Genomic DNA, 22,189 nt, shown 5'->3' with positions numbered 1-22,189 from the left:
ATGGCTAAGCTTTGTCTCTCCTACTTTGGACATATTGTCTGGAGGAAACAATCGTTGGAGAAGGATGTCATGCTGGGTAAGGTCAGAGAAAAAGAGGAAGACCTCTAACGAGATGGATTGTCCAGGTGGCATTGATGGACTCAAGTGTGGCAGCGGTAGTGAGGTTGGTCCAGGATCAAATATTGTTTCGTTCTGCTATGCATGGGGTCGCTATGAATCGGTTCCGACTCGATGGCACCTGAAAGCAACAACAACTCCTACAAAGATTTCAAAGCTTCGGAAATCTCATACAGGGTTGGAACTGACTCAAAGGCACTTAACGATAAGCGTCGTCAACTGGCATGACATAGTCCTCAAGGACAATATTCTACACCCTCTCTTTGGTGAGTAGCCTCTGGGACTTTAAAGACTCATGAGCTGCCATTTAAGGTATAAATATTGGTCTGTCCATGTGCAAACATAAGGAGTGATGAAAACTGAAGATGCTTGGAATTAATTAGTCCAGTAGACCAATGGATTGTGCGAACATCAGTCACCCCAACTCTGAGACCATGAGAACTAGATGGTGCCTGATTTTCACTACCAACTGCTGAAAGGCATCACATTAGAAGATCTTGGGTAGAATGGCAGAAAATGTGGAACAAAACTCAAAATTATTTTTTTAAAGAAAGACTAGGCTTACTAGCCAGTGCTTAGGGAGAAGAGCTGACCACAGAATGGGGACAGTGAGGGCAAACTGGAAACTGCTAATACCTCTTTATCAAACTCTTTCATTGCCTTCAACTCCAGTGAATTTCAGAGAACATTGTCTTCCCACTTCCAAATCGCATATAAATGTCTCCTTTTGCAAACTCTAGACTCTGAACCATTCTTTGCAAGTTATCACAAAGCAAAATCAGTTCAGGAAGCTTAAGTTTGAAGAGGCTCTTTGACCTGTTCAGTCACTTAGAGACAGAGCTTAGTCTCGAAGCCCAAGTTCCTTTCTGTTAGTCAACTACTTTTCTATGCAGTGCTCTGACCTCTCACACTTACACTAAAGTTCACTGCTAGATAACCACATTTTTTCTTTTTCTCCTCAAAAGCGTTTTTACTTCATCTGGGTTTATTTTGTAATCTGAGGAAACGAAGTGCCCAGAACAAAAATAACCTTTACGGATGTCTACCAGGTGTAGGTTGACTCCTAGCTTACACCATTCAAATAACTGGTGCTCTTTTACATGGTGATTAGTGCATGGAGGGCCAGAGGGGCATGTGCTGAAGAGTTTATCTTGTAATTTCCTGAAAGTGCCACTGAGCTTTGATTCTGCAAGTTGTTAATATGATAATTTCCTTGCTTGTAATATTTAAAGATACCATTTGAATAGAACTTGGGAAATATATTTGAAAAATAAAAAAATTAAAAATTTTTTTAAATTAAAAAAATTATCACAATATTATTATTTGTTGCTTTTACTAAATATCTGTATTTGGTTTCTTTGGGTGATCTTTCAAACTTGATTGTCAGAGAAATGGTTAAAGCATTTTGTTCATTTAAATAGTGTAATGCAATGTATCATTATGTATATTACTTTGTAGGATTCTTTTTTTTCTCTACACAGAATTTAAAACATTTGTTTCATTGTTTGCTTGTTACTGTGTGCCACCCAGTTGGTTTGTACTGATAATGCCTCTATATGACAGAATAGAACTTGCCCATTGGGTTTCCTAGGTTGCGGTTTTTAAAAAAAAACATTTTTAAATTGTGAATTGAGTGAAGGTTTACAGACAAGATCATCAGTTTTACATTCTACAGTTTGTTTCCTCTCAATGTCTGCAATCCCCTCCATGGAACCATAGTTATCCCATTTCTTTCGTGGTTCCTGTTTCCATTCCGCCACCATGCTATCCCTTTTCAGCTCTGTCCTTAAGTTAATGCTTTTGAATGATGGACCATTCTTATAGTGAGCAAATCTTTCTTGTGTTGTTGTCTCCAATATATACTTATCTACTGCTTAGCTGAAAATTGAACCACTGGTGGTTAATGATGCATGGAGGGGATTATAACAACAGCAATGAAATGATATACGATAGGGTGAATGTAAAATTAATGTTCTCCCATGTAAACAATCACATGATTCACAATAAAACATTTTAAAAAAAATATATGAACCACTGGGTGAGTAGGCTGTAATCTTTATGGGAGCAGATTGCTGGGTCTTCTTTCCTTTCATTGATAGAGAGATTATGGGGACCCACTGGTGGGTTTAAACCACTGATGTGTTAGTAGTTGAGCACTCAATTGTTGTGCCACCAGGGCTCCCTTCTGTCCCATCCAGTTCCTGTCCTACATTTCACATGATTGGCAGATTGAATATGTAGAAGTAAGGCTTTCAGTTGGCCTTAAGATCCCAGAAACATATGTTATTGACCTTACTTCTGAGAGATTGTTACTATTCCATGTGTCTTTAAATCTCTTTTATTTTCTTTATGTTGCAAAGATCCATCGGACATCAGCAATGATATCCCTCATTTCATGGCCTCTTCTGAATCTGGCTTCATATATATATAATATATGAATACACACATACATACACATTCTATTCTTCCCATAAATATTCAGCATGTGTCTCTACTCTAAGTATTGTTGTTTCAAGGTTGTATATATCTCACTATTTACCTCTATCCCTGTTAGGCCTTGTATACCCCACTCTGTCTTCACCTATCTTTATCATTACTTCTGCCAACCCCCTTTTCTTTTATATTGCCCTTCCTTTCTTGTATGTTGCCCTCTCCATTACTCAAGTTAACATATATCTACCCTCTAACCTGTGAATTACTCTTCACTACTTCACACCCCTGGTAACCATCAAAGAAGGCTTCTTTTAGTCTGGAAACCTTTTCTTAAGGTTTTATAATAATGGTTTTATGCAATATTTGGCCTTTTGTTATTGTGCTCCAGGTTCATCCAGGTTACAAGGTATTTTACAGATTCATCGTTTTTCTTCAGCCTTGCATGGTATTCCATTGTGTGAATGTACCAAAGTTTATGTGTCCATTCTTTCATTATTGGGTATTGAGGCTGTCTCCATCATTTTGCTATTGTGAATAGTGCTGTGATGAACATCGACAATTTCCTGCCACATATTTCTTGTAGATATATACCAAGTAGAAGGATTGCCACTTCATAGGCTATTTATATTTCCAGTGTTTTGATGATTCGCCATACTGTTCTCCAGAGTGATTGAACCATTGCGTAGTCTTACCAGCAATGCAGGAGCATCCCAGTCTCTTCACATTCTTGCTAGCATTTGTTGTTTTCTGTTTTTTGTTTTTAACTTCACTATTAATATTGATGATATCTCATTGTTGTTTTGATTTACATCTTTGTAATGGAGTCCTGGTGTGGCACCATGGGCTAATGCATCAGACTGCGAAGTTGTTTGAACTGCAAGGTTGGTAGTTCAAGCTCACCAGCTGCTCCTTGGAAACCTTATAAAGAGTTGCTTTGTGTCAGAACCAACTCGAAGGCACTTAGAGCAACAACAACAAAATGGCTAATAATCGTGAATGTTTCTGCATATATTTGTTGGCTGCACTTCTTGGAGAAGTGTCTGTTCATGTCCAGTGCCCATTTTCTAACAGGATTGATGATCTTTTTCTTGTAGAGGTGTTGCAGTTTTCTATACATTTCATACATTCCTTGTCTGATAATGCCAAAGTCATAAGTTCAAATCCACTAACCGGTCCTTGGAAATCTTATACAAGGTCACTATGAGTCAGAATTGAGTTAAGATAACCTGGCACTACAGGATAATGAGCTGGACTGCAAGGTCAGTTTTGAACTGCAAGTTCAGCAGTTCAAACCCACCAGCTGCTCCTCGGAAACTCTATCCAGGGTCACTATGGGTCAGAACGAATCAATTATGTATTTGAATACATATAAATACATATTTATCCTTATTGTTGTTAAGTTCTGTCGAGTAGATTCCGACGCATAGCGACCCTGATTAGGGTTTCCAAGGAGCGACTGGTGAGCTTGAACCACCGACCTTGCAATCCAAACGACTGTGCAGTCTGGTGCCTTAACCCACAGTGCCACAACGGGACTTTAAAAAAAGAAATTGTTGTGGGAGTTCTAGTTTGTTGTTTTTCTAATCTGCTTTGTTGTGTCCATTTCCCCATGTTTTTCATTCCACCCTACAAGTCATTATTAATTTAAATTTTTTATTTTATTGTCCATATATAATAATTCTTTTATCAAAACTTCTTGATGATGAACTTGACAATGGGTTCTGATTTATGCTAACAAAGATACAATTTGCAATGTCCTCTTTTTTATGTGGAATTTACAGCAATGCTCTAGTGTCTCCTTCCTCCATGAAGCTTATATTTTGAAATTTTCCATGGCAAAAGGTCCATTAAGTAGAATTAGATACAGGAGTTCTGCAAACTACAATCCAAGTTGTTATTCCATTTAATTATCTCAGTAAAACGGGTGTATTTTGATATAGGTATGCTTGTAAAACAATCTCTTGGAAGTTATAATAAATGTAAGTAGATTTATATAGAATACTTATTTTTTGTATATCAAATTATATGTGATTTTTATTTTCAGAGGGCTTTTTCTGAGAGAATGCTTTTTAGTTTGGTTTGAAGGCTTTTTCATATGGTAAGGCCTTGTGTCTACTTCTGACATGTCCCTCAATGTTGTCTAAGGCCTGATGATACTTTTATGTAATTAACTCAGAATGGGGATTTCTGGGCCTCACTTATGGTCTAAATTAGCATTCCTTCTCACAATTCTCATGGGGAATTTCTAACATTTTTAATTTTCCAAGGAATGATTGTTTATTTTTTGTTTGTTTTTTTCAGTAAGTTATCATACCAGATAGACAAATTTCCTTATACGTCAATGTTTTTAATGGGCAAATCTTTTTCTGGTTCTTTTTTTTTTTTTAAGTTTTATTTAGGCAATTCATTTCAAAATCCTTGTCTAATATGCTATTAGTGTATTAACTCAGTATGGCTATTAAAACTAGAATTCCCTTGTTTACTGAAAGCAGATAAAATCCTAGGTCATTAAGAACTCACAGCGGCTGCTGATCTCTCTTTGATATTTTGGTATTTTGAACGTCAGCATATTTGTTAAGCGATTGCAACAAGGACACCATTCCTGGTATACAATGGAGGGTCAGAGAAAAGGAGGAAGACTCCCAATGAGATAAATTGACACAGTGGCAAAAATAATGGGCCTAAATGTAACAATTGTGAGGATGGCATGAGACCAGGTGGTGTTTTGTTCTGTTGTGCATTAGAACCAACTCAGCAGCACCTAACAACGACAGCTTTGCAAAAATTTAATTCTTGTTTTTGTTGCTTCCTTGAGGGTGTGATTTTTCTTTCTTTTGATTTCATCCTTCAAAATATTTATTTTTGTTGTTAAGTGCTGTGGAATGGAATCTGACTCAGTGATCCTGTATGTGGTTTACAAAGAGCGACTGGTGGGTTTGAACTGCCAATCATGTGGTTTGCAGTCCATTGCTTATTCAACAACGCTTTACTAGGATTCCTTGAAAATGCTAGGAAACATTTAAAAATTTGCATGCTTTTTTTTTTTTTTTAGCATTTTATTATTTTAGGTAAAAGTTTACACCACACACTGGTTTTGCATTCACAAATGTATGTACAGTTTGTTCTGTGGCATTGGTTGTTATCCTGCACTGTTTCAGCACTCAGCCTATTTTCTCTTGCTTTCCCCGTTCCCATCCCTTCAGTTTGCTTGGTCCCTCCTTACTGTCTCATCTTGCTTTGGGGCAATTGTTCCCTGCTTGGTCTCCTATAGTTGCTCATTCTAAGGAGCACATTCCTCAGAGGTGCTGATTAATTTATAGATCGGTCTCTATTTGGCTGAAACGTGACCTCTGGTAGTGGCTTTGTATCCAGGTTAAAAGAGTATACAAGGATGATGGTCTCAGCAGTTCCTCCCGTCTCTAGCAATTCAGTATGCCTGGCCTCAATTAGGAATTTGGGGTTTATTTTACTTTTTTCCCCATTCTAATCATCCTAGACAAAGTGGCTATTAGTAGTAGCTGGGTACCTTCTTGTTCTTCTGGTCTCAGGCCTAGAAGAGGCTCTGTGGGCCCAAGTGTTGCAGACCGTACAGGCCGCAGGCTCTGAGGAACAGACTTTAGCCACCTGGCAGTCATAGCAAACTGTTTTTCATCTTAGTGTTAAGTTAGGTTTGTTATTAATTGCTTACATGAAGCCCTGATATCCACAGATAAATGTGATATTTTCCTAAAAGCCAAGACTGTAAAATTCCAAAAAGGCAAAGTTCTTCCCTCAAAGAATTCAGTCAAAGTAAATTGGGTGGCTACCCGGGTCTCTGTTCTAAGAACAAAAGAACTGCCCTGCCTAAAGGTTTCCAGGTGCAGCCCATTCACCTAGGCACCTCGCTTCTTCCTGCAAACCTGGCCCAGGCAGCCATCACAATGGGAATCCTCTCATTTCTCCTTTTCCTCCCCCCATTTGAGGCTAGGTGCTAAAAGGTATGTTAATTAAGCTTGAGAAACCAAGTTGTGGTCATGAGATTCGAACCTGCAAAGTATGATGTGAAGGTGCCTGAATGTCTGGAAAATTACGTATGTTAACTGTACCTTGTCTTAGTCCCACCCAGCTTTGTGTAAAGTACCTCCCCTAAATAAAACGGAGGCACAGAATGAATTCCAGGTGCATTACTACTGGCAAGGCGTACATTACAGCATGCAGGGGGCTCAGTCCAGCATTGCAACCAAACTGCCTGTTTAGCCAAGATGTTTACTATGCAGGATATTACAGCCTTCTTGGCTGAGATGTTTGCAATGCAGGATCTGCCTGATGCCAGTCCCGCATCCACTCTGGTTTTGGGGTGTCTCTTTGTCTCCCTCTTTGTGTCTTTCTGTGTATTCTTTCTATATCTTTACAGCCACCAGATATCCCCACCTCGTGAACCAAACACCTGTGTGGAGGCAGGTTCCCGGCAGTGGTTAGTGTGAACCATTAGTCCTGTGAACTAATTGTTTCCTTGAATCTTAGATTTCCTTCACTCTCTTTTCTCCACATGGGAAGACACCAAGAGTCATATTTTAGATGGCCACACAAAGCTTTTAAGACCTCTCAAACTATGTTTAATGTTATTTAAAAATACTTATTATTACCTCAAATACGTACTGGAGATAAAATATAAAGAAAAGTTTGAAATATGTGCCAGAAAAGTATAGTTTTATAGGACTATTGACTTTTAAGTTTTGCTTTTGATTTCTAAAGTCATATGACTTTTATATGTTGTGTTACTGATTTAATTTGTCACATATTGAAAAAAAAATGTATAATATAGATAAGCACTTTTTCTTTCCATCAGTATTTTAGTTAATTTTTGCTTGCGCTTGGTTCCCTGCCATCTTTTCCATTTCAAGGTATTTTTAATACCTCATATATTTTAACATTCCCTTATGAGAACACATCAGATGTTACATATTTCTCACATTGGTCATTTATGGAATTTGAGCTACAATTAGGGTGTCTCTAAGGATCTTAAGTCTTCGTCTTTATTCTCAGATTTGTAATACTTCTTTCTGTTACCCTCTACTTAGCAGATCTCTAAATTCTTCAAAATTGACGTTCTTGAAATCCAATACTTACATGTCACACACAAAACCAGATGATACAATTTGCTTGTTTGGCAGACACTGTATAAAGCTCTGCCCATTACAGAGTTCAACAAAAGATACAGCATTCACTAGACTACTCTAATACAAAAGGATGCAGAAAGATTGAGTTCTGTCTAGATATTTTCATGATGTAACTTATGCTAGTTCTCTGATCACAACTTTTGTTTTTGTAAAATATAGGGAATAATAGGGACATATTTCTAAGGACAACCCCTAAGAATAACAATAATTGATAAGAAAACTGAATGGTTCCAAAAAGCTTTTAAAGTTTTGCTTACTAGTAAAGTACAAAGTTGCATTCTTTTTATAAAAGAAAGCTAAGAATATGACCAGTTTCATACTGAAGGTCTTTACCATCACACCTTCTAGATTCTCAATAATATTTTCACTTTCATCTTTTACCATGCATGTAGGACTACCTCTGAATGTATTAACACTTTCGAATATAAAGTAAAAGTATTCTGCAAAATAATTGATCAAAGGTACAACTGTAAAGAATTAAAATAGGAGCTGCTGTGTTGTCAGTTTGCCCTTCAGGCCCAGTTCGATAAGTTTTGTGCCCGGAGTGGCTTCCGCCAAGACCCAGATTCCTCATAAGAGATATGGAACTAGCCAGAATCACTTCACATACAGGCTTGTTGTGATGAAGAACCTGGTATCAAGCTCACAAAAGCCATTTTACAGACTGCACACGTGATAATAATAAATGAAATCATGACAGTTGCTGTTTATTTCAAGTAGATGATTCTTAGCATTTTAAAAAAGAGAGATCAGAGATGAAGTGTAGGGGGGAAGCAGCGCTGAAGAGGTGGACTGAGTCCGACCAAGTGACATAGACCCCCATCCACCTGGAGTACGGGGAGAGCTGGGAACTCCTGAACCCACGGACAAGGACGTGGCCACGGAGGGCTATAGCTGAGAGTGAAGCATCCAGCTGATATGAAGCGAGGGGATATGAACAAGGGTGACCCAACTTGTAGGTAGTGCCCATTGGACCTAGCTTCAGTGGCTGGATGTCCAGAAGCCAACTAAAAGGAAAAGGGGGGGAGGGGAGTGTAAATAGCTACAGTCTGATTTATTTGACCTATATTTATGGTTGTAATAACTTAAAATATCAACCAAGAGAGAAAGGATCTTTACAGTAAGGATCATTCCCGTCCCCTCTGTACACAGGTTGATAGAGATGGGCAACTTAGACATTGGCTACCTAAAATGGGGCAGGGCCTGGAAAGGCACAAAGTGACTGGCTTACAAGTTTTCAAGAGGTAGTTTAGATTCAGAGTGTGCAGAGGAAGGTAAAATCCCCACTGAGTGGTTTTCATCCTGTCTAGACAGGTCTGGTGAAAGGAGATGGGGACAAGACTCTCGTGATTCAATGTTGAGTAATTGTTATCATGACTAATTATAATTGTTGCAACTGTAAAGGTAGATGTTTCATAGAAAAAAGGGGTGAATGGTCAATGTTACAGTTCTGGGGTCTATGACCCTGGGACCACCAAGGGAGAAGAGCGGGAATGGAGTGTGGGACCCTATCCAGAGAAGTTGTAATGCCAGAGATGGAGGCAGAGATGATGACATGGAGTGATAGAGCAGCTGAGGATTCTAGACTCATGGAGGGAGACGGGATGTGTGCTGGTGGCCAGGGGACAGGGTGTGCCCTCTGGCTGTTTGAATGTTTGTATATTCCTGAGTGTTTTCGTGTACATTAAAAAAAAAAAAACAACAGAGGAAATGAAAACAATACTGTTGAATGATGAAGAATGCAGGGGATTGTAATCGTTGCAATGAAATGAACTAATGTTTCCCAATGTAAAGTATCACTCAATTCACAATAAAAACTTAAAAAAGAGAGAGAGAGACTATCCTAACCCTAAGGAGACTCTAATGATGGCAGTTATTCAATAGAATGTTAGAAGCATTGTTATTTTTAGATACCATCAAGTCACTTACAACCCCACCTCCCTCAGAATGAAACACTGTCCTGTGTTTGAGCCCATTATTGCCACTTGTACATTTTTGTATTAATCCATCTTGTTAAAACAGGGTGTTTTGTTTTGTTTTTCCCTCATCCTTTACTTTACTAAGCATGATGTACTTTTCCAGGGAATGGTTCCTCCTGATATTGTTTCCTAAGTTCATGAGAACAGTACTTCTTCCAACACACATTTTATTCTTCCGGCAGCCCTAGTATATTAAGTGTTCTTTGCCAGCATTGCAATTCAAATTCATCAGTTCTTCAGTTTTCATTATTTGGTCTCCTGATTTTACATGCATATGCACATAGCTTGAGTCAGGCACACCTTAGTCCTCAAAGTAACATGTTTGTTTTTTAACACTTTAAAGAGGTCTTTTTCAGCATATGTGCTTAATGCAGTATATCATTTGATTTATCAACTGCTGCTTCCATGAATGTTCATGGTAAATTCATGTAAAATGAAATCCTTGATATATCAAAAATTTCTCCATTTATCATGATGATGTTTATTGGTCCAGTGATGAGAACTTTTATTTTCTGTACATTGATATGTAACCCATACAGAAGGCTGTAGGATTTGATGTTTATCAATAAATGATCTCAGTCAGCAAGTTTGTGTCATCTGCATATTATAGATTTAATGAGTCTTCCTCTAACTAATCCTGATGCTAAGTTCTTCTTCATTTAGTCTGGCATCTCATATTATATGGTCAATATGCAGATTGAATTAGTATATGACAGGATACAACCTTGATACATACTCTTTTGATTTTAAACCTTGCAGTGTCTTATTGTCCTGTTTGAACAACTGCCATGTGGTCTATGTACAGCTTCATATGAATACAGTGAAATGTTCTGAAAGTTCCATTTGTCTCAATGTTATCCACAATTTGTTATGATTTACACAGTCAAATGCCTTTGCATAGTTAATAAAACACAGGAAAATATCTCTCTAGTAGTCTCTGCTTTCAGTCAAGATCCATGTGACATCAGCATTATCACATCCTCTTCTTAATCTGGATTGAATTTCTGACAGTTCCCAGTTGATGCACTGTTGCAACCGCTTTTTAATTATCTTCAGTATAATTTTAATTGCAGATGATATTAATGATTTTATTCAGTAATTTCTGCATTCTTTGGATCAGCTTTCTTTAGAATGGGCACAAATATGGATCTCTTCCAGACCTTTGGCTATGTCTTCCAAATTTTTGTCGTAGAAAATGCCAGTGATCCATCTATTTGTTGGAACATCTCAATTGGTGTTTCATCAATTCCCAGAATCTTGTTTTGTAGCTTGGACTTCTTCCTTCAGTACCATCAGTTCTTGATCACAGATGTCTTCCAGAAATGGTTGAACATGGACCAATTCTTTTTTATATAATAACTCTGTGTTCATTTCCTCTTTTGATGCTTCCTGTATTGTTCAAAATTTTGGCTGTAGAATCTTTCAGTATTTCAAGTCAAGAACTTGAATATTTTCTTCAGTTCTTTCAGTTTGAGAAATGCTGAGCCCAGCCCAGGTCATTGTATGTTGCATTATAATATTTTACTTTGTCTTCTCTAGTCACCATTTCGAGTCTTCTGTGTAGCTCTTTACTTCATAATTTCTTCCAGTCACTTTATCTTCTCTATGTTCAAGAGTCAGTTTTAGAGTCTCTTCTGACATCATTTTGCTGTTGTTTTTCATTCTTGTGTTTTAAATGCCTTCTTCATGTATGATGTCATCCCACAATCCGTCTGGCTTTTGGTCACTAGTGTTCAGTGCATCCAATCTGTGCTTGAGATTGTCACTAAATTCCATTTGGATAAACTTAAGCTCATACTTACTTAGGCTTTTATAGACTTAAAAAAAAATTATTTTAACTTCACTTTGAAACCTACATATGACCATTTGGTGGCTATTCTGCAAGTGACTCCTGGCCTTGTTCTGACTGATGACTCTGAACTTCTCCATTATCTCTTTTCACTGATGTAGCTGATTCCTATGTATTCCATCTGGCAAGGTTGAGCTGTATCATTGTTTATGTTGTTGATAAAAAAAGTATTTTCAGAGAATAGGATCTTCCAAAATTCTGTCATGCAATCTCTAGAGTAGTTTCTGACACCAAAGCCATTTGCCAACTACTGATACTTCAATGTTTCCAAATTTCACATTACAATCATTGATATAATATTATGCATCTTGATTACATGTTTGATCAATTTTAGACTGCAGAAGTTGGTAAAAATCTTCAATTTTTTCATTTTTGGCATTAGTAGTTGATTATCAACATGAATAATAATCATACTTTACCAGTTTTTCATGTTAGTGCAGCAACAGCATTATGCTCTGAGATAGATATTAAAGTGTCCTATTTGACAATGAATTTGATGCCATTTCTCCTCAGTTTGTCATTCCTGAAATAGTAGAAGACCATGTTATTGTCCCATTCAAATTGGCCAGTACTAGTGTATTTTAGCTCACAGATGCCTAGGACAACCATTTTCAAGTGTTCCATTACATTTTTTGACAATTTCCCATTTTTCTAGATGAATTTATCATTATGTGTTCTGACTACTAAATGGATGCCAACATCTGTTTTTTCTTATTTTGAGTTGTGCCGCATCAGTAAACTAAGGTCCTGAAAGCTTTACTCCATTCATGTCATTAAGGTCAACTCTACATTGAGGAGAGTTTTATTTTGGGTGCCTTCCAACTGTCTTCTAGTTTCCAAGTCAGAAGGGACACTCATCTTCTGGCACGAAATCGAAGAATATTTTATTGATTTTCTTAAGGTTGTCACTGACCAGGTTTTTTGTTTGTTTGTTTGTTTTTTAAGTGGATTGCCAGGTCCTTCTGCCTAATGTACCTTAGTCTGGAAGCCCCCCTGTAACCTGCCTCCTATGGGTGACCCTGTTGATATTTGAAATACAGTTTGCATAGTTTCCTGCATCACAGCAATACACATCTTAATGTTTACAGTAACAAATACCTGTACAAATTCAGTGAGACATATCTCTGAAAATGTCAAAAGGTTAATAATTTTTCATTTTACCTTTTAGCATAAGAAGACATCAGGAAAGAAGAGCAATTTTAACTCCAATTTTGACGGACTTTTCTGTCAGAATAACTGGAGCACCTGCTATCATTTTCACCAAAATAATTTCTCCGGAGAATTTGCATACTGAGGTTAGTACATGTAGGTTTTAATTCAGGCTAAATAATGGAGCTGATCCACTCTGTGTGTTAGGGTTCGCATGGTTTCACCTCATATGATTTCAGATTAGCTCATTAATAGCAGTACGGTAGCTAATATTTATTGAGCTCTTTCTGTTTATCAGGTACTGTTCAGTTATTGCTTTCCATGTAAAAACCCATTTACTCCTCCTAATAATCCTATCAGTAACTACTATTGCCATCCAATTTTAGCCAATTTGCCTAGATAGTCACATGTATGAACCTAACTGCCCTGGTTCCAGACCCTACTCTTCTAGCTTCTACAACCTCATTCTGATAGAATCAACAATAACATTGACATGAAACAGAGTTCTTACATGAATGATTTACATAGGGAATTCTTCATAGATTACCTTATTTTGTCTTCTTAATATCCTTAGGAGATAGGTAATATTAGTATCCATGCTTTATAGATTAGGAAACTGAGGTCAGAAAAGCAGTAATTGATCATTGTCACATCATCAATAACTTGGTGGACTTCAATTTCAAGTCTGATCACCCTGGTGTACTGTCCTCATTCCTCACTGGAATTGCTACATAGTAATGATGTTTACTATAACTTGAAAAGTATTCTTCATAGAAAATTGTTATGCTAAACACCTCTTTTTTGTTATTCGCAGATTTATAGGCCATTGTTAAGAAAAGTTCAGAAAAACTAGATCTCACATATATTAATCCAATTTAATAGTATATGCTGTCATGCAATGTATATAGTAACCTTAGGAAAGTTAGGTTAGCCTGGATATCTAAAGTATCCACAAAAGGTGCATAAAGATTAACTAAGTCTATTTTTGTTGTTATTGGATGTGGTTGAGTCGATTATAAATCATAGCGACCCCATGTAACAGAATAGAACGGCCCCATAGTATTTTCCTGCCTGTAACTTTTACGAGAGCACATTGTCCTGTCTTTCTCCCAAGGAGTTAATAGGTGATTACAGACTTCGAACCTTTCGGTTAACAGCCAAGTTAATAACCAGTGCACCACCAGGACACCTTAATAAGTCTACTATATTTCAATTGCTTAGTAACACAGTTAGTTTAGGGTACATTTTCAAACTCTTCCTTTAGTAACCCCCTTAATTTATTTATTTTAGACTAATGTTGCTGGTAGCGTAGTGGTTACGAATCAGGCTGTGAGCCTCAGGATCAGCAGTTCGAAACTACCAGCTGTTCTGCGGGAGAAAGATGAGGCTTTCTGCTCCCATAAAGATTTACAGCCTCGGAAACCCTGTACAGGGTCACTATGAGTCGGAACCGACTCCACGGCACATAACAACAAACCAACAATGTTATTATGAAAGTGAATTAAATGTGATTCAGTTTACTCTCAAGTAGAGTTGTTTCTATTTGCTATGTATATTTTGCCTCATAGAAAGGAAATGGTATAATTACAGGGAATAATTAAGGTTTTTCTTCCCCTGAAAATACTTTTTGTTCTGATTCCCAATGCTTAAATTCATGGAATTGAGAAACAAAAGTAAGTATATATCAAACTGCTTAATAAAATACTATCTTTACTTAGAGTCTCATCTTCTAATTCAAAGACGTTTTTATAAAGCTCCCCATTCCCAAGTGAAAGAAGCATGAAGCTGGAGACCAGAAAACCTCGTTCTCAGTCAAACTGGGGTTATTACTCCAGGACACCCTCATAAGCTATTCACTTGAAGTTCTTACTGTGTCAGTTTCCTTATACACATGCCTTCTTAGAGGATCAAACTTACCAAAAGAGAAAACAATTTATAAGAGGAATCTGAGAAAATGAACTTTCTATAAAAATAGAAAGGATGTTATTTGTATGGTATTTGTCAGCTGCTGATTTTGCCTACTGCATTATGTACAATTTTATCTCCCACTTTAAGATTAATTAGGTACTAGTTTGTACAGATGCGACACTGTAGGATAAGCACTGGGCTATTATTACACACAAAGTCAGTGGTTCAAACACACTAGTCACTCCTTGGAAACTCTGTACAGTTTCGCTATGATTGGAACCGACTTGACAACTCTCAACAACAGTTTTTGCAGGAGAAATCTTTATGTGCTGCTGTAGTATAAGCACTGGACCGCACAGTTGGTTTGAACCACAAGGTTGGTGGTTCAGACCCACCAGCTGTTCCTCAGAAACCCTATATAGGGTCGTATGAGTTGGAACTGGCTCAACAGCACTTAGCAACAGTTTTTGCAGGAGGTATGCCATGGATAGAAGTAAGATATTTCTAGTAAAACTTTTAACTCTTTTGGGAAATATTTAAGTGACAATTTTAAAACAAAAAATGTCTGATTCAGTGTGCTTTTTACTGCTTTTAATAATTACATTAAGAGGAAAATAAGAATTTAAATTATAATAAGTAAATTGCAGGAAATTCTTAGAAGGAGAATTAATTAACCAAGTAGGATAACCATTTCAGACATGCTGTTGTTTATGGCTTTATTAAAAGCTGCTCTAAGCTGTCTAGTTTGTATTTTGGCCAACCATAGTCTCCTGAAATCCATTTCCTTGCATGACAGTAATAAGGAGAAGGTCTAGTGCACATTTCTTACTTAGCATTTGAACATTATCCACATGCATTTCATGACAAGAGGCAGGACTACTTCTGCTTATTAAGTGAAGCTTCTGGATTGGTTTTCATTTCTGTTTTCCTTCTCTGAATGGTTTTCCAATGAATGATGAATGTTCAAGTGATTCAGTTATGAAGAAAAGCACCAGTTAAGTAATGAACATCTACCTAATGCTGCCAAGATTTTAGCAGATTGAAAAAGAAGTGAAATTAATTAGTCTAGCTCTCTCTGGCTTCAGCACTGTAATTTGTTATAAGTGATTTGAAGCCTGTTCCTTTGAGAAATGCTCAGACCATAGCACTTGTGATTGTAATTGCCTGCCTGCAATTGCCTGTTTACATCTGCTTGTCCAGCCTCAAGAGCAGGTTGCCTCTCAAGGCCAACGTCATTCTCTGTGAAGTCCTACTGCTTTAATGAAGTGCCTGGGACTTAGGCGATGCGCAGTAAATGTATGTTGGTTTCCATGAATAAACACTATTACTTACTGAAACAATGGTAGTAGTAAAAGAATGAGAAAGTTAAATGGATATCAAAAAGTGAAAAATTCTTACTATTAATTTGTTGCCCTGTAACTAACAAAAGGCCTGGAACACAAGTGTTTATTAATCCATTAAACTGTGTCTTTTGGGTATGCTCACAATTTCTGCTATTCTTTTTAACATATAAACTTAAGTCCCAGGAAACCATAATAGTAATGAAAATCGAGAAACCAAGAATGCTAAATGATCATATAATGGCTATCATGTTTCTTTATCTCTAGTCATCCTTTTTTTCCTTCAGGAGATTTTAGTGTGTGGTCATTCCTTGGAAGTGAATATAACCACAAACCTGGACTTCTTCCTAAGTGTGGCTCAAGTTCAACTCTTACATCAGTTAATAGTAGCAAATATGACTGGACTGGAACCACCAAACAAGGCCACAGAGGTACCTATTACCTGATTTTGATTTGGATACTTGTATTTGTGCCATCTTATTTAAACTCAATGATTTCTGCTAATTATTTTATATTTAACTTTATTTGAAACCTGGTCATAAATCATTTTGTATTAATGATTTTTAATTTTGTATTTGCTTATTCTCTTTTCTTCTTATTTATCATGCACCTTTGGAAAATTGCTGTGGCCTGGCCTCAGGAAAAGCTCTCTTAAAAATCTGATTTTATTACCCTGCTAAAATTTCTAAAGTATAATGTAAGAAACCTGGGAGAGCTTTCACTTACACAGATACATTACAGGGGCAGGGCCTCTTTTGGAAGCAAACTTTATAAGAGTACTATGGGAATTTCTTCAGTAAATAACTTATAAAGCTTTCTTTTCCCATGATCTGTGAAGAATGGACACAATTCTAGAAATTGAATGCCTGCCTAGAATGTTAATTCTGATCCTGAGTTCTTTGGAAGCCTGCATTATAACCACAAAGGATGTCAGTGTGAAACAAACAGAGCTGCTTGTGAGATGCTTCTCAGGATATACTTTTTGTTTTTTCATCCCTAGAATCATATCTGTACTAAAAGCAAAATTGAGCTGAGGAAATCGCTTACTTTTGAAAACAGTGTTACTTTTACTTTTTTCATGAGTTGTGCAGTAGACTCTTAAGTTCTGTTTATTAAGAAGGTGTAGGAGATCATCAAAAGGTAACAATAACTCAGGTGTCCAGTAACAGAGGAATGGATAAACAAAATGGGGTTTATCCATACAATGGGATGGAGTACTAGTCAACCATAAAGAGAAATGAAGCTGTAATGTATGCTACAACATGGATGAACCATGAAAATGTGCTTAGTGAAATAAGGCTGTGTCTACAAAAAGACAGTTGTATGATTCCACATAGGCAAATGCATAGAAACAGAAGTTTATTAATGGTTATCATGGACTCGGACCAAGAGCGTATATGGAATTATTGCTTAAGGGATACTGAGTTTCTGTTAGAAGTGGTGACGTATTATTGGAATAGTAGAGGAGGTTGGACAACATGATATATGTAATTAAGTTACTGAATTGTATACTTTAAAGAAGGTTAAAGGGACAAAATATTATATGTGTATCTATCTCTATCTATCTATCTATCTATCTACATCCACACACACACATGTATATGTATGTATACGTATATACATATATATGTACGGAGGCCTGGTGTGGCACTGGACTGCAAAGTTGGTGTTTGAACCACAAAATCGGTGGTTCAGGCTCAGCATCCACTCCTTGAAAACCCTATACAGGGTTGCTGTGGGTTGTAACTGACTCAACGTCACTCTACATCAACAACATATATATATGCACATGTACATGTATATAGGAGTCCTGGTATGGCACTGTATGATAAACACTGGACTACTAACCATAAGGTCAGTGATTCAAACCCTCCAGCCACTCCTACACACAAGAGGGTGAGTCAAAAATAGTCCACACTACTGCTGTATTAAAACACTCATCCACATCCACAGCTGATGACAGCATTGAACTACACATGAAACAATTGTGTCGAATAGATGAGCGACAGTGGAGTCTGTGACAAATCATTTGCAAATCAGCCATGGCTCTGCCTATGAAATAATCCAAATACTAAAAAGGAGTAAGAGAGAGAAGAAAGAGTTATTCACTTCCTACAGTGTCACTCAAGGTCAGTCATTGTGTCAGGCATTTTCATATATGTTAACTCCTCTATGTTCAAATGTGTTATTACAGGCGTGTTGTAACATAGATTTGAAGATTTTGCTGATGAGGGTCTTAGGGTTCATAGAGAGTAATAATCTACTTATAATCACGTACATACGCAGCTAGTGAATGATGGCTGGGATCTGAGATTTGAATGTTGGTCTTCAACTCCTTTTTCCATTTTGCTATTGTCCCAGTAGTATAGCTTTTACATTATTCTAGCAATCTTCTTTATTCAAAAAAATTATTTAACTATGATGAAACTTTTTTGTTGTTGTTGTTGTAAATGGAGATTCTCTAACTTGAGCATGTCTTTCCATCCTTTATTTCTGATTTCTGTCTATTCAGTTTGTTCTAAAAGATCAATAGCACTCTATATTCTTCAAAATACTGACTTTTTCCAATATGCGTTAGACAATTGTTAAGAATAGAATTGTATGACGTGAAAACAAATAAGTGAAAAATGTTTGTATGGCATATGTTGTGAAATTCATAAACTAACTTGGTTTGGAAAACAGTATTTACTTCCACATTTGGTGTAGGAGGAGCCCTGTTGGCGCATCCATCAAGCATGGGCTGGTAACCCTAAATGTCAGTCGTTTGAACCCACTGGCTTCTCAGGATGAAAGCCTTAGTGATTTGATACTGGAAAGACTACAGCCTCGGAAGTACCGTTAACATTTCTGTACAATCAACTCAGCTTGCAACAATATTATTTGTGCTTATTTTATGAATTTCTCGTATCAAGGAACTCTAACTCACAGATTACCGATGTTTTTAGTATATTCAAGTAAGCAAATTGGTTATTAACTGTTACCCACCTTCTGCTGATGCTCATTACTAGGATCTGGTTTGGCTAAGCCAGGGGTTGTGTAGAGTTAGATTAAACAAGCATTTCTGGAGGTTAAGTCAGTCTTCACAGTTCCAGAAGCTATCTAGGCTTTGATTTTGTTTTTTTAAATATCCGTGGTCCTTTGTTCATTTTTGGAGATAATATTATACGTATAGAATGGGAGTCCAATTTAACCCTATTCTAAACCATGGTTCTAGATTACGGTGGTCCATAGACAAGGTTGCATATGATCAAGTGTCAGTGGTACTGAAGGAAGAAGTCCAAGTTTCTTTGAAGTCATTGGCAAAGAACATTAATGGAATACAAATTGAAGTCTTTCAACAAATGGAGGCAGCACTGGCACTCATTCATTTATGCCAAGAAATTTGGAAGACAACTCTACCTGGCCAACTGACTTGAAGGTATCCATATTTGTGCCCATTCCAAAGAGCGGTGCCCCAACGGAATGTGGAAATCATTGGACAATATCATTAATATCCCATGCAAGCAAAATTTGGCTAAAGGTAATTTAAAAACAGCTGTAACCATATATTGACAGAGAACTGCCAGAGGTTCGAGCCAGATTCAGAAGAGGATATGGAACGAGGGATATCATTGCTGACATAAGATGGATCTTGGCTGAAAACAGAGAATACCAGAAATACCTGTGCTTTATTGACTGCTCATGACAAGCTTTGGACAGCATTATTGAGAATGAGTATTCGGAACACTTAATTGTGCTCTTGAGGAACTGGTACATAGACCAAGAGGCAGTTGTTCAAACAGCATGAGGGAACAATGAATGGTTTAAAGTGAGCAAAGTTGTGCTCTAAGTTTGTATTCTTTCACCATACTTTTTCAATCTGTATGCTGAGCAGATAATCAGAGAAAGGTTTGGAGGATTGGAGGGAAGACTCATTAACAACCTGCAATATGCAGATGATACAACCTTGCCTGTTATAATCAAAGAGTTAAAATACTTATTGATGAAAATCAAAGACCAGAGCCTTCAATATGGGTTGCACCTAAATGTAACAAAAACAAAAATCCTCCCTGTGGTTCCTGTTTCCATTCCCCCCACCTTCCCTTCCCTTCTCAACTCTGTCCTCAGGTAAACGTTGCCCTTTTGATTTTGAATGATTGATGGTTCCATGGTGAACATACCTTACTAGAGTTGTTGTCCCCGCTGTAGACCTTTAGTGCTTGACTGAAATTTGTACCACGAGGGTGAGTTCCTTTCCAGACCTGAAGGGTAGTTGGGAGCTATAGTTTCAGTTTCTTCTGGTCTCATTCTGACCTGTAATCCTGGTCTTTATTCTTTAAAAATTTTGAGTTTCGTTCCACGTATTCTTCCACTCTGTCCAGGAGATGTGACCCCTTTCAGAGCAGTAACCTGTATTTGTACTTTGATTTCACTGTTCTCTTAGACATGGCAACTGCCGTGATAGTTGGCTCCCAGATTATTGTTTCAGGTGGTGGATAATATCCTAGATACAGTCATAGTTCAACAAATGTACAACTGTAAATTTTCTCCCAACATAAGAGCATCACTACTCAGCCTTGATTCCTTTGCCAGTATTTAAAAGGGCTTTGGTTATTGATACAGTTGTTTGCAAGTTTTCTTAGAACTGGGCAGTGTTTCATTCTGTTTTGCATAATGTCAATATGAGTTGGGACTGAGTTGAAGGCACCTAAAAACACCAAGATTCTTAATCTTCTTAAAAGAAAGTCTTAGGATACAATCTGAAATACCAAGATTCTTAATCTTCTTCTTTTTCTTTTCTTTTTTTTTTTTTAATGTTTTATTGTGTATTGTGTGATAGTCTACATGGGGGAACATTAGTTTTACATTCATTCCATCATACATGGTCTCATTGCCATAGTTACCATCCTGTCCATGCATCATCACCCAACCAAAGGGTATACCCTGCAATCCCGCCCACACTGCCCTCACAGTCCTCAGTACACAGCCCCTCTCCCTCTCTGGATCCCTAGTCCCCAGCCACTCCATCTCTTCACGTCATCCTCTCTCTTCACGTCATCCTCTCTGTCTCAGTCTCAGGCCTCACTGCTCCTTTGGGTGGGGTCCCGCTCTCTGCTCTTCTCCATTGATGGTCCCAGGACCCTCTGCTTCTAGACTGAAAGGTTAATCACTCCCCTCCTTGCTATAAAATATCCACCTTTACATTTCCAGTCCTCACAGTCAGTCCTGGTGACAATTATTCACCCTTGCATCCCAAAGGACCCATCTGCATTTCTTTTCATCTGCCCTTCCTAGACAGGTCGGATACTACTCACTGGAGACTCTACCATCCTCCCCACCCTGTGGATCTAGGTTCCCTCTTGAAAGCTTGTAAGCCAGTCACTTCTTACCTTTGTATCCCTTCTCCCATTTTTGGTTAGTCAGTGTTCAACTTGTCCATCCCTATCTACACTTTGTGTGGAGGGGGTGGGAATAATTCTTGGAGCAGGGATTTGGCTCCTCTTTTGAGCTACTGCATTTATAGGTGGATGTCCAGTTCATCATGTTGTATCAGATGACGTTTTTTTCCTCTTCTTTCTTCTTCGGGTTGAGCTTTGTTCGTCCCATCATTGGAGCCGTTGCAAGTGAGTATCATCTGCAGATGTGGTGTTCCTGCGTCTGTCCGCCCTCTTCTTATCTGTTGGTCGCTTCGGTCTCCACTCTAGTCCTTTGTGGATGTGTCACTGACTCTGAGCCCATGAGTCCCCAGGTCTTGCCTCACTGCTGGCTGACCAGGTCTCCACCCGGGCTCACCATAGTCTGCTGAACGATGCAGGGCTTAGCTTCTTCGATGTTCTTTGGTCACTTCTCTTTATGGGTGACGTGTGTGGTCGCCAATCAGAACGTGTTTTCCCATTGCATCTTAGTCTTGGAGGAGGATTTGCACTGAGAGGACCTGATCACTTGCCTTGATATCTCCTGGGCCGACAGCTTGCTTGTTCTTGTGGTAACAGTTGGACTGCCCTTGTTGTTTTGTATTTTTCCTGTAGTTCCTTCTTTCAAGAAGTGTCTTCTGGTTTTCTGGCTGCTCCAGGCTGGTCCGCTTGTCCTTTCAAGAGGAAAGTTTCCCTTCTCTGATGGTCTGGATGTGGTTCAGGCTTCCTTCTACAGTTTTATGTAATGCAGAGGCTCATCATGAGACCTCCTTCACTAGATACATTATAGCCCCATTTTAGGTATTCCAATTAGTTATAGGCAGAAGACAGACTTACAAGCTTTCTATGGTGATATTTCTGG

The 22,189-nt window shown here is 37.9% G+C and overlaps 1 protein-coding gene across 2 annotated transcripts in view; it reads left to right on the top strand.

Moving 5' to 3' along the window:
• Positions 1 to 22,189, top strand: part of VPS13B (vacuolar protein sorting 13 homolog B (yeast)) — a 1,072,080-nt gene that overhangs the window by 624,216 nt on the left and 425,675 nt on the right. For both annotated transcript variants that reach the window (XM_006859183.1, XM_006859184.1), the window contains exons 31-32: positions 12,706 to 12,832; positions 16,222 to 16,365. In XM_006859183.1, coding sequence (XP_006859245.1) covers positions 12,706 to 12,832; positions 16,222 to 16,365 — 271 coding nt within the window. The remainder of the gene's footprint in view (positions 1 to 12,705; positions 12,833 to 16,221; positions 16,366 to 22,189) is intronic.

The sequence above is a fragment of the Chrysochloris asiatica genome, unplaced genomic scaffold, assembly GCF_000296735.1.
Source record: "Chrysochloris asiatica unplaced genomic scaffold, ChrAsi1.0 scaffold00031, whole genome shotgun sequence".
NCBI classification, from domain to species: domain Eukaryota; kingdom Metazoa; phylum Chordata; class Mammalia; order Afrosoricida; family Chrysochloridae; genus Chrysochloris; species Chrysochloris asiatica.
This window is presented reverse-complemented; position numbering and strand designations above follow the sequence as displayed.